Genomic DNA, 12619 nt, shown 5'->3' on the forward strand with positions numbered 1-12619 from the left:
TTACAGATGGTATTTATTTTCCTTTAATTTAGGGGATCAGTGTTCCAATTTCTAAGTCCTTTTTGGTTACTCAAGTCATTAATTTCTAATTTCTAATCTTGCGTTATTATCAGAGAATGTTGCCTGTAAAAAGTGTTTTATAATGTGTTGGGGCGCCTCAGCTCCGTCGGCTGAGCGTCAGATTCTTGGTTATGCTTGGTTCCTAATTTCAGGGTTGTGAGATCCCTCGCTGAGCTGAGCATGGGGCCTCCTCAGGATTCTTTCTCTCCGTTTCCATCTGTCCCAACCCCCCACTCACAAGCTGTCTCTTTCTCTTAAAAAAAAAAGAGTTAAGGTTTTGTTTGTTTTGGGCAAAAACGTGATTGATTGTTGTCAATATTTGATAAAGGAAAAATGGGTATATGGATATATACTATAAGGCTCTTAAGTGAAGTTTGTTTTTGCCTTTGTCCCTCATCTCTTTCCCCATCCCTTTAGTTTTCAAAAATTTTTTCATTTGGTACAGGATATAGATAAATTTTGTCTTTTTTTTTTTTTTTAATTTATTTGATAGCAGAGATCACAAGTAGTCAGAGAGGCAGGCAGAGAGGAGGAAGCAGGCTCCCCGCTGAGCAGAGAGCCCTTTGTGGGGCTCAATCCCAGGACCCTGAGACCATGACCTGAGCCGAAGGCAGAGGCTTTATTTAACCCACTGAGCTACCCTGGCGCCCTGATAAACTTTGTCTTTTATACTGTGGGAAATTTCAGTTTGTTTTTAGTGTAATTGCCAATATAATTCATTTTATTCCTTCAGTTTTATTTCATGTTTTCTGGTTTGTAACCTACCATTAATTCCATTTCCACCCCTGATCCCAGACTTGGTCAGTCTGGATGCTCATCCATGGTTTTACATTCCATTAATGGTTAACTTCTCTTTCCCTATGCTTAAATCAGACACTTATTTCCTCCTATTATTTGAGAAGGTAACAGTTTTTCCCTGATACTCTCCGTTTTCTGCTCTCCTCTGTCTTCATAAAAATATGAAGTCTTTAGAATACCTTCGCCTCAATCCGTATTGTTTCAAGTAAAACAGGTTTCTGTGAAAGTTTAATGCCATCTTCAGAATAGCATATTGAAAAAGTACTAAGTTATTTCTTTGACTGAATTGGACAGAGATTCTCTAATGAAGGAAACTTAGACTTAGGAAGTCACAGTGGTACAGTAGAATGTCACATTTGTTATCACTACTGATTTAAAAGACAGTTAACATTAGAGGCAAGCTTTAGTTTTACTCCAGAAATTTATCATTTTGGTAACTTACCTTGTTTCTTTTTTGCCAGGTGGTGTGGGGATGATGTGCTCCTTGAGTGAACAGGGGAAGCAGCTAGCTATCCAGGTGTCTAATATCCTGGGGATGGATGTGTGTGGCATTGACCTATTGATGAAAGATGACGGCTCCTTCTGTGTCTGCGAGGCCAATGCAAATGTAGGTTTCATCGCCTTTGATAAGGCTTGTAATCTAGATGTAGCTGGTATCATTGCGGACTATGCCGCCTCCCTCCTGCCCTCTGGCCGGCTCACCCGGCGTATGTCCCTGCTCTCCGTGGTGTCCACGGCCAGTGAGACTAGTGAGCCGGAGCTGGGTCCCCCAGCCAGCACTGCTGTCGACAACATGAGCGCAAGTTCCAGCTCTGTTGACAGTGACCCTGAAAGCACCGAGCGAGAGCTGCTCACCAAGCTCCCAGGGGGCCTGTTCAACATGAACCAGCTGATAGCCAATGAGATCAAACTCCTGGTGGAGTGACTCCACCGGTAAATAATTACCAACAACTCCCTTGTAAAACTCAATTTCTTTTTCTTCTTTTTTCTTTCTTTCTTTCTTCTTTTTTTTTTTTAACCAACTTGCAATGCTGTTCATGGAAGGTACTCAGGAAGATGAGAGAAAATTGAGTAGAGTTAGTCAGGAGAGAAGCAAGGGGAGCTAGATTAGACCTCTGCTATTAAGATGTTACTGACTTTCATTTACAGATACCACAGATAGAATGGCAGAAGAGGTGAGACACCAGAGAAGTGTCAGGCTTTTATACTTACCCTTTTAAATTACTCAATGTGTATGTTCTCAGGCCATGAAGAACACAGTTTTTTTCACGGCCCCTTGCTTTTGCTTTTGTACAATTGCTACAAATTTTGGCATAGCGTAACTTCACATTACGTTGCAAAGATTTGTAATGAGAGAGGAAAAGATCTACCTAAATTATAGGAATTTTTACAGATCTGAAAATTCTGCCTCTACCATATTAACTAGCAAGTTTATGTTCATAGTTTATGAAGTCTTGAGGCGCTCTTTTACTGGAATTTTATTATTTCTGTTTTTTGGCTTTCCTTTAATTTGGGTGGGAGGGCAACATTGATATAATCCAATAAAGGTTTCTTAATGACAGAATTGGCATTTTCGTATGATGAAAGGGAAATGAACAGTATTGCAATGTGTGGTACACAAAATGACATTTATTCCAATGTAGATAAAATTACACTAGTTTAAAATATGTGCGTTGACTTGTATTTGTTAGTGTTTTAATCTTTTTTGAAAGATATATGCTCTGTTAATGTTGCAATTTTTTTTTTAATACATGCTAGTCTAACATTCCCTGATCTATGCCTGCATCTTTAACAATGGCCAAAGTGAAGAAAGTGCTACCTTTTTTGTTAACAAGACACTGACTTGAAACATGTGCATTTAAAGCCTTTTCCTTTTTCCTTTTTTCTTTTGGTGGTTGGGCATTTAAAGTATAAGGACAAGGAAAAATATTTTTGGGGGGCAGATTAAGGGCCTATAAATTCTTAAGTATAAAGCTGAAGTGATTTTATAATACCAGCATTATATATTTGCATTTTTCACATTTTAGGAGGGAGTATATATATATGTGTGTGTGTGTGTGCACGCATGCATGTGTATGTGTTTTGCTTTTTGTTTACACCAACCAGTCAAAAAAGGATAGATTCTAGAAAATGGAGCATGATGGGAAACACAGTTTTTACTTTAAATATCAGATAACTTGTTTTAATAACTACACTGGGTTAGAGGTACTCACTAAAGACATAAAGAGACTAGATGCTTCTTAGGCCTTTTTATGTATATGTATGTTGTTTGGTTTTTTCTTTGGTTCTAAACTGTTCAGTGTATGATTTCTTTAAGGCTACATGCTTTTCTATGCTTCTGGCTGTGCATTTTCTCCTATTATACATAGGTTTTAGGGTGGGGTGGATTGGACGTTTTTGTTTGGGGACTTATTTTGCAGTATTAAGTCTCTTATAGCCCAACTCTGAAGCCTTCAGTACTGTCCACTCTTTATATTCCTTTAATTTCTGAATTTATAAAAGCCCCCAAATGGCATATAACACGAGCCTTTAAAACATGGGTATATCTATTTGAATAATGGGTTTGGAAGCTGTGTTAAGAAATGGAGATGCTCCAGAGCTCAACGTAATTTTTTTTAAACAGCAAGTTCCATCTTACTGCAATCCTCTGAAGCTTTTACCCGAGTCCTTTCTTGCCTCTCCAGTGCTTTTTTCCTTCAGATGGACCTTAAACATAATTTCTCGGACACTACTAGAGAGACTTCGAGGCAATAATAAAAGATCAGTACTAACCAGCTCTAACAGAGGTTTGATCATGCTTGTACAGTTTTGCCCCCATTTTAAAAAGGAATGTAATAAAATTTGGTTTTTTTTTCCATAGAATTAAATAATATTAAAGTTGAGTGAAAGGTTGATTGTTGGCAAATAGAATAGTACCTCTAATCTGTGCAGTGTTTCATTTCACCTCAAAAAGATGATAATAAGAAGATTTTCTAATTTATTTTAGGATATCCTAATCTCATATAAAAGAGTTTGACTTGCATAGGGTTTTTTGGGGCCTTAACGTATGTTTATAAGTACCTCTGACTCATTAACAGAAAGAAATACTTGGTACTTCTTTCACTGAATGACCATAGGAGGATGCATATTTGGGATAGAGAAATAAATGAGGGAGAAAGAAGTGCTTAATCAAGTCATTCATATGATTGTGTAGAGAGCATCTGGTTGTCACATAAATTATGATACATTAAATACTTACATATATCACATGCATATAGATTTGCAAATTTTAAAACATTAATAGAACACCCTCTCTACTTGATGAAAAGCTCAGGGGTTTGTGTTGGGTGGGATAAGGTATCAGGAAAAATGTAGATAGCCTTTAAAACTATTTTATCAAACTAACCATATACGATTATCAGATTATTTCACCTTTAGTTTTATTTACTACTGATCAATGTTTTGTGCATTCACACTATATTAAAACATAGCTTTACCAACCTATTTCTGGATTTGTACACACACATGTTAGAATAAAGAGGTTAGGAATGATCATCTTAGAGTTTAAAAACGTGAATATCTTCTTGAACTCCCTCAAATTAAGGTAAAGAATATGAACAAATCATTCTGGAAGAACCCAGATGAAACACCCCAGATATTTAAGTGAAAGTTAAATATATTTTCATATTGTTTAATAACTTGTATAATCTTCATTGCTATTATGAGAGGTAAAAATGTATTTATCAATTATGTGTAATTCTTATGCCCAAATCTGAATTATTGTAAAATTGTGTATTGTTAAAATTGTAATTCTTAATTGTATTTTAAAAGTAATTCTGATACTGTTTTTATGTTACCTATGATGAAAACTGGACTACATACACGCGCGCACATACACACACACACACACACACACACACACACACACGACCTATTCATTTAAAATTTTTAATAGTTTTTTTCTTTTTTTGGTGCCTAATAATTGATTGGTCATTTCTGCTGGCTTTTGCTCCACTGAACTTTGAAATCTTTCTGTATATGCTATCAATAAGAAAATATGCTGGAACGTTAGAAAAAAATCACCAAGAGACTTGTTTTCATCAAGCACTTTATCAGACTTTTAAGAAGGTGTCGAAGGCATTGAAAGAATTGACTTTTCAAAATCATCTCTTCTTTTTCTCAAGAAGAAAACAGTGGAAAAACAAATTCTCCTCATTCAGTGAATCCCCAGTTTGGGGTCTGGGGAGCGTAGAGACATTGTGAAATCAAATCTTGTGTTACATTTTTCTCCTGGCTCACTCTTTTTGAGAAGGTTTATGGGCTATATGGCTGGTGAGACACGATCCCCTCCTAAGAAAATGTAGGTGCTCAGACAGGTAACCTCTGCTGCTACTGTTTTTATTTGTTTGTTTGTTTGTTTAATTTCATTTAAAATTTGTTTTTGTTGTACTAGGATATTTTTAAATGTAATATATTGCAGGATTTATAACCAGGTTCACTGCTTTCTTTCTTTCTTTTTTTTTTTTTTTTCTTTAAAAAAAAAAAAAAAACAACAAAGTTTCATTTAAGATACATTTAGGCGCCTTTGAAGCTTGGATTTTGGAATGTTTCAGTAGTGGCCAGAAATCTGCTGTTGAATCTTCTAGTCTTCCAGGTTTAATTTGAAATGTTTTTAGTTTTGTTTTGGATTTTTGTGTGGTATTTTATTTCCTTTATATCAGTGCCCTTTTGCCATGCTGTTTTGGGGTGGCTGCCTAACTCTAGTGAAAATTCTTTCTATATTAACGGAAGTTTGGTGTTTTAAATTCCTTAATGTTTTGCATTTTTTAAAATTGTTTTTAAAGAAATATTCTAACTGCTTGCACTGTTACTGTTCTTTGCCAGCCTTTTCAGGAGCCAAAAAAACAAAAACAAACAAACAAAAAAATACCCAGAGAAAAAACTTTCCTTCTTCCCCCTTCCTGATGATGAGTGAGAAGTATTGAGAACTTTCGGGGTCAGTGCCCTTCTAAACTCCCCTTCCCCCAATAATGCAGCTGTATAATGAATGGTAAATGCAGCGGTTTGGATTCAGGCACAGCCCCAGCCTGCTTGCAGGTAATTTGATTCTCCTTTCTTTCCATCGCAAGGCTAACTTTACTTTCTTTTTAAAGTTTTTTCTTTCTTTATGTACTTTAAAGGCAACCATGGATTTGTAAAAACTCTTGTATAGAAAATAATGCATAAGTTTATCTAACAAATAATTTGATTAAAGAAGAACTTTTGGGGGTAAAGTTTGAATTGGTTGGGATGAACTCAGGACTTTGGGGATTTACTTTAGCCATTTAGATAACTCCATTCCTTGCTTATATGTCTATAATTAAGTATTTCAGAGTGTGACTTTTGGCTTTGTTTTTGTTTTGGGTTTGTTTGTTTCTTCCATTGTGCTATTCTGGCTTAAGCTTTTTCAGGGGTTGGTGTTCGGAATACACAGTGAGCTCACAGTATAAAGACATCAATTAGGAGTTGACAGGTATGGAAAACTAGAGTTTTGAAAAGGTAAAATTAGGTTCTAGGTTATATATATGGTAAAAACTCACCATAGTGTTGAGTTGATCTTAGTGCTTCTCTTTCTGTGACATCATTATGAAAGTGAAAAGGAATGATGAGACAAAGATAATAGAAAGCATTTCAGTTATTTTAGGAACAGTGTGATCTCAGGAACTAATCATTTTAGTATTTCTAAGACACTAGTTCTAACAAAGAGGTAGATATGAACAGTTTCAGGTTATCATAGTGGTTCATATTTTTAAAAATCACAGGTTCTAACAGATTGGAGGGCATTTCTGAAGCACAAATCATTAAGCCCATTAACCAAGGCTATAAAATATAAAACAAAGTTAGTGGCAGGAATAGCAATACAACTTGTCCATTTTAATATAGCCTTTCTGTTACTTAATGTGTAGTATACCTTTCTCTGTCTACACCAGTCCCTTGCCCTTTCCTCTTTTCTCCTCCTGTCTTTCCCAAAGTTTTAGTTCTAATATGAGTTGTTATCATTGGGAAGATAATCTTTTTTTTTTTTCCCCCTGTTAGGTAGAACTTTAGTGACCGTGATCAGGACCTTTTCAGGATAGACTTCTGCACAATTTTATTCTGTGACTTTAGATGTCCTATCTGAAGAGGTTTTAAGTTCACTAGTTAGCTAATAGGATATCATGGCTTGTTAAGCATTTTACAGCTGAAGGCATAAAATTAATCATTAACCTGTTTTGTGCTTCAATTCACTCATATAAGATAGGGCCATCTCTCCCCTAAACGTCCTAAGACAAAAATATATATGTGTTGAAGTAAAATTTACTAACAGAGGAATCCCAACTGCCTCCTGAAGGAATTTATGATATATACTAAAAAGGGCTTATACCAGAGAACCTTGTTCTCTTGCTAAGAATGGCAAGCATTAGAATGTGTGGACTATGTGATTGTGTGGGACTTGGAGAATTTAACAGTCTCCATTCAGCTTCCCCATGAAGGTCACGGACTTGTTAAGAACGGTCTTGCTTTCAGATTTCATCATATTCAAACTTATTAGCTGGGCCTTATATAGCATATATACCTGGCTGCTACTGTGGGGTTTGGGAACATGAGGGGTGGGGTGAATTGTTGTTGTTTTAGGTTTCAGTCAGACAGACATCACTGTGCCCCAGTTCCCAGAAGCACAGCAGGCCTCTAGGAGCATCCGTGGGAACGGCGCAGTCCTGACATCACCAACTCTCCTGCTCAGGCTCATCCCATATACAGAGGTCAAAGGGTGGGGTTTGAGAACGGGGGAAGGAATGAGAAAGTAGAAACAATGTAACTGCAATGCCACTGTTGACTAGCCTTTGGTGCTTATGTCAGTGTTTGTTTTATTTTTTTATGTTGGCAGAACTATTTCGGGGTAAAGGTAGTAGGGGGGGTGGAACAAAAACAAGCCATTATTATTATTCATTAGTGGATACTGTTCTTTAATAGCTAATACAGAATAAACTTGAAACCTAAACCTTCAGTGACAAAGGGAGTGGAAATAGAAATTAATCTCAGGACTTTAACAAACAGAAAACATTTTATGTTGTGTTAGTTTCCAGTTCTACAACTGCTATTACATTTGTCCCTCTGTCTCCCTTTTTCAACCTGATTTTTTTTGTGTATGTATACAGTTTGAGGAAATGTGCATTTGTGATCAGTCCTTTTAAAAGGACTCAGTGACTTAATCTTGCAAAAGATACACCCAATGCTTACATGGGCATACAAATGCTACCCTATTTTAAATATAGGTGGCGTATGTGTTCGTGTTTTAATGTATTCAGAGCCATTGAGCAATAAGCAGTCCAGAACATTGAAAACTCATGCAGGTAAAGCACCTAATGCCTTTAGTTTCTAGAATTACTATTAAAAACTCCTTTATTATTGCATCTTCCACAATTCTTTAATAGTCTCTGAACTTAAAATTTACAGGAGTTGTGGACTCTCTCATTAAAATTTTAAGTTGCTCACTTATTCATAAGATTGTAGGGATAGGTGAAAAAGGAAAGTATAACAAAATAAATGGTTCCTTGAGATGGCAACTGCTGAGTGTCTACATCTTTCCTCTTAAAAAATTCCCAGCTTAGCATGAATATTGATCATACATTGTTTAATTTTTTGTGATTGGGATTTTTGTTGTTTTGACTTGGGTGGGGAGGTCTTGGGGAATCAGTGAGGAAGCTCATACACATGTGAAAATATGAAATGTTAAAGGAATTTTTCCATTTAATCCGAATAGTAAGCAAGAACTTTTTCTATATACCCTTCTGCTGCAGCAGAGAGATAAACTGGTAGGTGGCAGCAGAAGAAGGAATTCTTCAGATTGACGGCTACTGAAAGAATCTACATAGAAGAGATAGAGCATAACATACCAAGTGAAGGAAAGGGGGCAAAAAATGGAAACAGGACTAAAATGTTTGGATTTTGACTCTAAATGGTAAGTTATTTTCTACTAAGAATGTATTAATCAGTCTACTGGTATATATGACATTGTGGTATGAAATCATAAATGGCTTTATAGGTCCTTGCCTTAGGATGAATTTGGCCTAACGAAGGTACTATCATTTTTTTTATTTTGGGGGGGGGGAGAGAAAACAAAACAAAAAACTAGCACTATGTAAAATTAGGGATCTTTCCCCAGTATATTGATATATATGAACCTTTTCCAGCTTTATTGAGGTATAATTGACAAGCGTAAGATATTTAAAGTATACAACATAATGATTTGATAGATATATACATTGTAAGAGTATCCCCCCCCAATCAAGTTATTCTTTCACATCTAATATGTGAATCTCAATGATGGCAAAAATTATGCCTCTCACAATAAGTCAGGTTTTTAAAAATCTGCCAGATAAATGACATATATATTGTTTAACCATTTTGTAGAAAATAAAGTGTCTCCTTTTTATTAGCAACACTGGGGAGATAGCAACAAAAGTAGGTAATTCGGAAAACTTATGGGGTGAAAATAATTTTTTCTTTAACTAGTTATGTCTTATCTATCTAGTCCCATTTCCTTGTCATTGTGTCTGCTCATCCATTCTACTCTGTTCACCTTTCTTCATTGCTTTTCTGTCTCTGTGCTTATTTTCTTCCATTTTCTTTTTTTTATTTTTAAGATTTTATTATTTATTTGACAGATAACACGTAGGCACAGAGGCAGGCAGAGTGGGGGAAGTGAGCTCCCCACTGAGCAGAGAGCCCGATGTGGGGCTGGATCCCAGGACCCTGAGATCATGACCTGAGCTTAAGGCAGAGGCTTAACCCACTGAGCCACCCAGGCGCCCCTCTTCCATTTTCTTCATTTGTGTTTTTTCTTCCCTATCTGTGTATCTCTTCCTCCTCTTGGTCTCCCTGTATGCTTCACTCATTCATTTCCTCAGAAGTTTACTTTCCCAGTGTTGCCATTTTTCATCTCTGCCTCACTTTTTTTCTGTATGTGTGTGTCCTCCCCTTCTCATTTGCATTCTCCGTGTTTGTATCTTTCAGGGTAAACAGCTTTATTTTTTTTTGCATCAACAAGTACCTTAAGACACTAATCAGAGTATCAACATTGTAATTACCTATTTTAGAATTTGGAGAGGCTACATAGAAGAAATGGGGATTTTTAAAGTCCCTGGAAAGATTAAATTTCGGAATTGAAATTTATAGTAAGATGCAGATCCATTTACTCATTCAGCCGCAAGTTTATTTTAACTATAGTATCTATTGTTGCTGGAAACAAGCTGTTTTAAGATCAATTGGACAGAAAGAAAAGTCCTGGGGTTCTTAATTTCATCTAGACTTAAGTTCAAATTGATTCTGATTTTTTTCAAGTTTCTAATGAAATCAGGAAAGCAGTTACTAATTTAGAGATGTTTACTAGAGAATAAATCTTTTTACTGAGATATAATTGACATAAGTTTTAGATGTACAACACAATGATTTAATATTTATATACATTGGGAAATGATCACCATAGTAAGTCTAAGTAACATGCATCACTATATATAATTATAGAATTCTTTTTTTATTGTGATGAGGACTTTAAAAAGCTGCTCTTAGCAACTTTGAAATATGCAGTATGGCATTATGACTTAGGTATTTTATAACTGGAGGGAAAATAAACGTTTAGTCTTTCAGATAAAAGTAATTGAAACAAAAAGTCTTTTTTTCTAGGATATACATGTAAACATTTAGAAGTGTTAATTAGCTTCATTAAAGTAGCACATAAATAATTGTTTTCAAGTTTTATAGATGGTGAAAACAGGATATCCAGAAGAGAAATTATTATTTAAAGAAAAGGAGTCCTGTTTCCTATTAACATATGTAATAACAGATTGAACTACCGCATACAAGTGCCTGTGATTGAAGTTTAGAGTTTTTAAGCTGGAAAGCTTAGAGGCTATATATTACAATCTTGAATATGCTGGTAAGGAAACTAAGGTTCACAGAAGTTAGTAACTTTCCCAAGATTACAGAACCACAACAAGGGCCCAAGTCTCCTACCTGCTAATAAAGTGCTCATTGCATTATATATCATGCATCTTTCTAAATCTGTTGTAGTATCTGAAGAAATGAAATGCTCTGTGATGAGAACTGTGATATACCAATAAAAAGTTATCACTGTTTGTGCTTGTGGTTATCTCCTATGGTGGGGAATCTATTCAAATAAAGGTTATTCAGGCAAGCTGTGGGTGACTATTTTAGGTGGCTTATATGTAAAATTAATGAGCACATCATTTGTAAGGTTTGGTAATGAAAAGGCGTCCCTTGTTAAGGTAAGACGCAAAGAACCTTCAGGTTCTTTGCAGTTTCAGGTTAAGGAGAAGAGGAATGGATTCCTTAGATCACTATACCATGGATGAATAGTAACGTGAAGCTAGAGTAACTGGTACCATTGTCTAAATATGTAGTATTCTTTCCCTTTAAAAAAAAAAAAGGTATAAAAGGAACTTATCTTCTATTAAGAAATATTTATGGAACACAAAACTATGCACCCTAAGTTAATATGGTTGGAATTTCTAAATTTTTTTGGACAGTTTTCTTTTTATTACAGATTTTCATACATAGTTCACATAGAGATGGTACATAGAGATGGCAGTGCTTTAGAACTGAAAGAAGATGACCAGCTTGAATTTTAATCTGAACCAAAATTTATTGTTTATTGTATAACTTACTGAAAATATAACGTAGGGAGGCCTAACTGGCTCGGTCCATAGAGCATGTGAATCTTGATCTCAGAGTTGTGAGTTCAAGCTGCACATTGGGCATGGAGCCTACTTAAAATAAAAATTAAAAAAAAAAAAGTAACCTAGGGTAATAGGGTAAGAGCATAACATTTAAATTTAATTTTGTTTGTTGAGGTGTTTTACTATAATTTTGTGTTTTATTTTGTGTGAAGTTTTGCAAGAATTATTTTTGCCTCAAGGTTTTCCTCTTGGTACAGTTTTTCTGACTAAAATCACAGTTGTCTATATTAATAAGATTGTTAAGGGATAATATTGCTAATACATCTTTATATGTCAGAATAACAGACCATACCTTGGTATGCTTAGTATACCTTTTTCAGGTGAGATCACAAAGGCAAATGTGGTAATCACAAAAAAAAAACAGTTGTAAATTTTTTTGGTAGTCTAGACAGTTTGTAATATTTTATTGTCACATTAGTTAATTTTCAATTTGTTTTTCTTTTTTCTCATCTTAATTATAAAGACTGTTTAAATCTGATTTAAGTGAGCTGTATGTGTTTTTCCCCTCTAGGTTCTTTTGAAGTAACCAGTGATGCTTTTTGCTTATTACTTCATTCACAGAATGGACGAAGATAGATTTGACTGTATGTTTTTTGAAATGGAGTATAGAAATACCCAGAACAAGGAAGCAGTAGCTCTAACCTGTTTGATTCGATGTGTTTTCTAAAATAAAAACACCAGAACTGGGAATGAAATAGTATGGAGTGTGATTTGTTCTTTTGGCAGTTATTCCTGCCCACTCCATCTTATATGAATTCACTTCAGTCCATATGGCTAGACTTGAAGTCTAGCTCCACATGTGTCATTCTCTTTATCCTTTCGTTTTCTTCACTTCGCAAACTCCTTTGGTTCTTGACATACTGATTTTTCTGTAATATATTTGGAAATGATTACTTTCTCCTTTTAGTACATAGGCACTAAAATATGTATCATTTTACATGTAAATGTGTGTTACATGGATTTACTCCTATCCCTTTCCATTCCCACTTTATCTGTCCATGCTA

The 12619-nt window shown here is 35.3% G+C and overlaps 1 protein-coding gene and 1 long non-coding RNA gene across 3 annotated transcripts in view; both read left to right on the forward strand.

Annotated features, from left to right (window-relative positions):
* LOC111142053 (ribosomal modification protein rimK like family member B) overlaps positions 1-1836 on the forward strand; it is a 158493-nt gene extending 156657 nt beyond the window's left edge. Inside the window, exon 6 of the mRNA XM_022494992.1 lies at positions 1320-1836. Coding sequence (XP_022350700.1) covers positions 1320-1783 — 464 coding nt within the window. The 3' untranslated portion in view covers positions 1784-1836. The remainder of the gene's footprint in view (positions 1-1319) is intronic.
* A 2995-nt stretch (positions 1837-4831) lies between these two features.
* Positions 4832-12375, forward strand: LOC111142057. 2 transcript variants are annotated; one of them, XR_002640235.1, is made up of 4 exons: positions 4832-5213; positions 5722-5934; positions 8658-8818; positions 12127-12375. It is a non-coding gene; the product is annotated as an uncharacterized LOC111142057 (long non-coding RNA). The 2 variants fall into 2 exon arrangements; XR_002640234.1 differs by having other exon boundaries at positions 4929-5934.
* The last annotated feature ends 244 nt before the right edge of the window (positions 12376-12619 follow it).

This window comes from Enhydra lutris, unplaced genomic scaffold, assembly GCF_002288905.1.
Source record: "Enhydra lutris kenyoni isolate GAN:26980312 unplaced genomic scaffold, ASM228890v2 scaffoldscaffold7, whole genome shotgun sequence".
Lineage (NCBI taxonomy): Eukaryota > Metazoa > Chordata > Mammalia > Carnivora > Mustelidae > Enhydra > Enhydra lutris.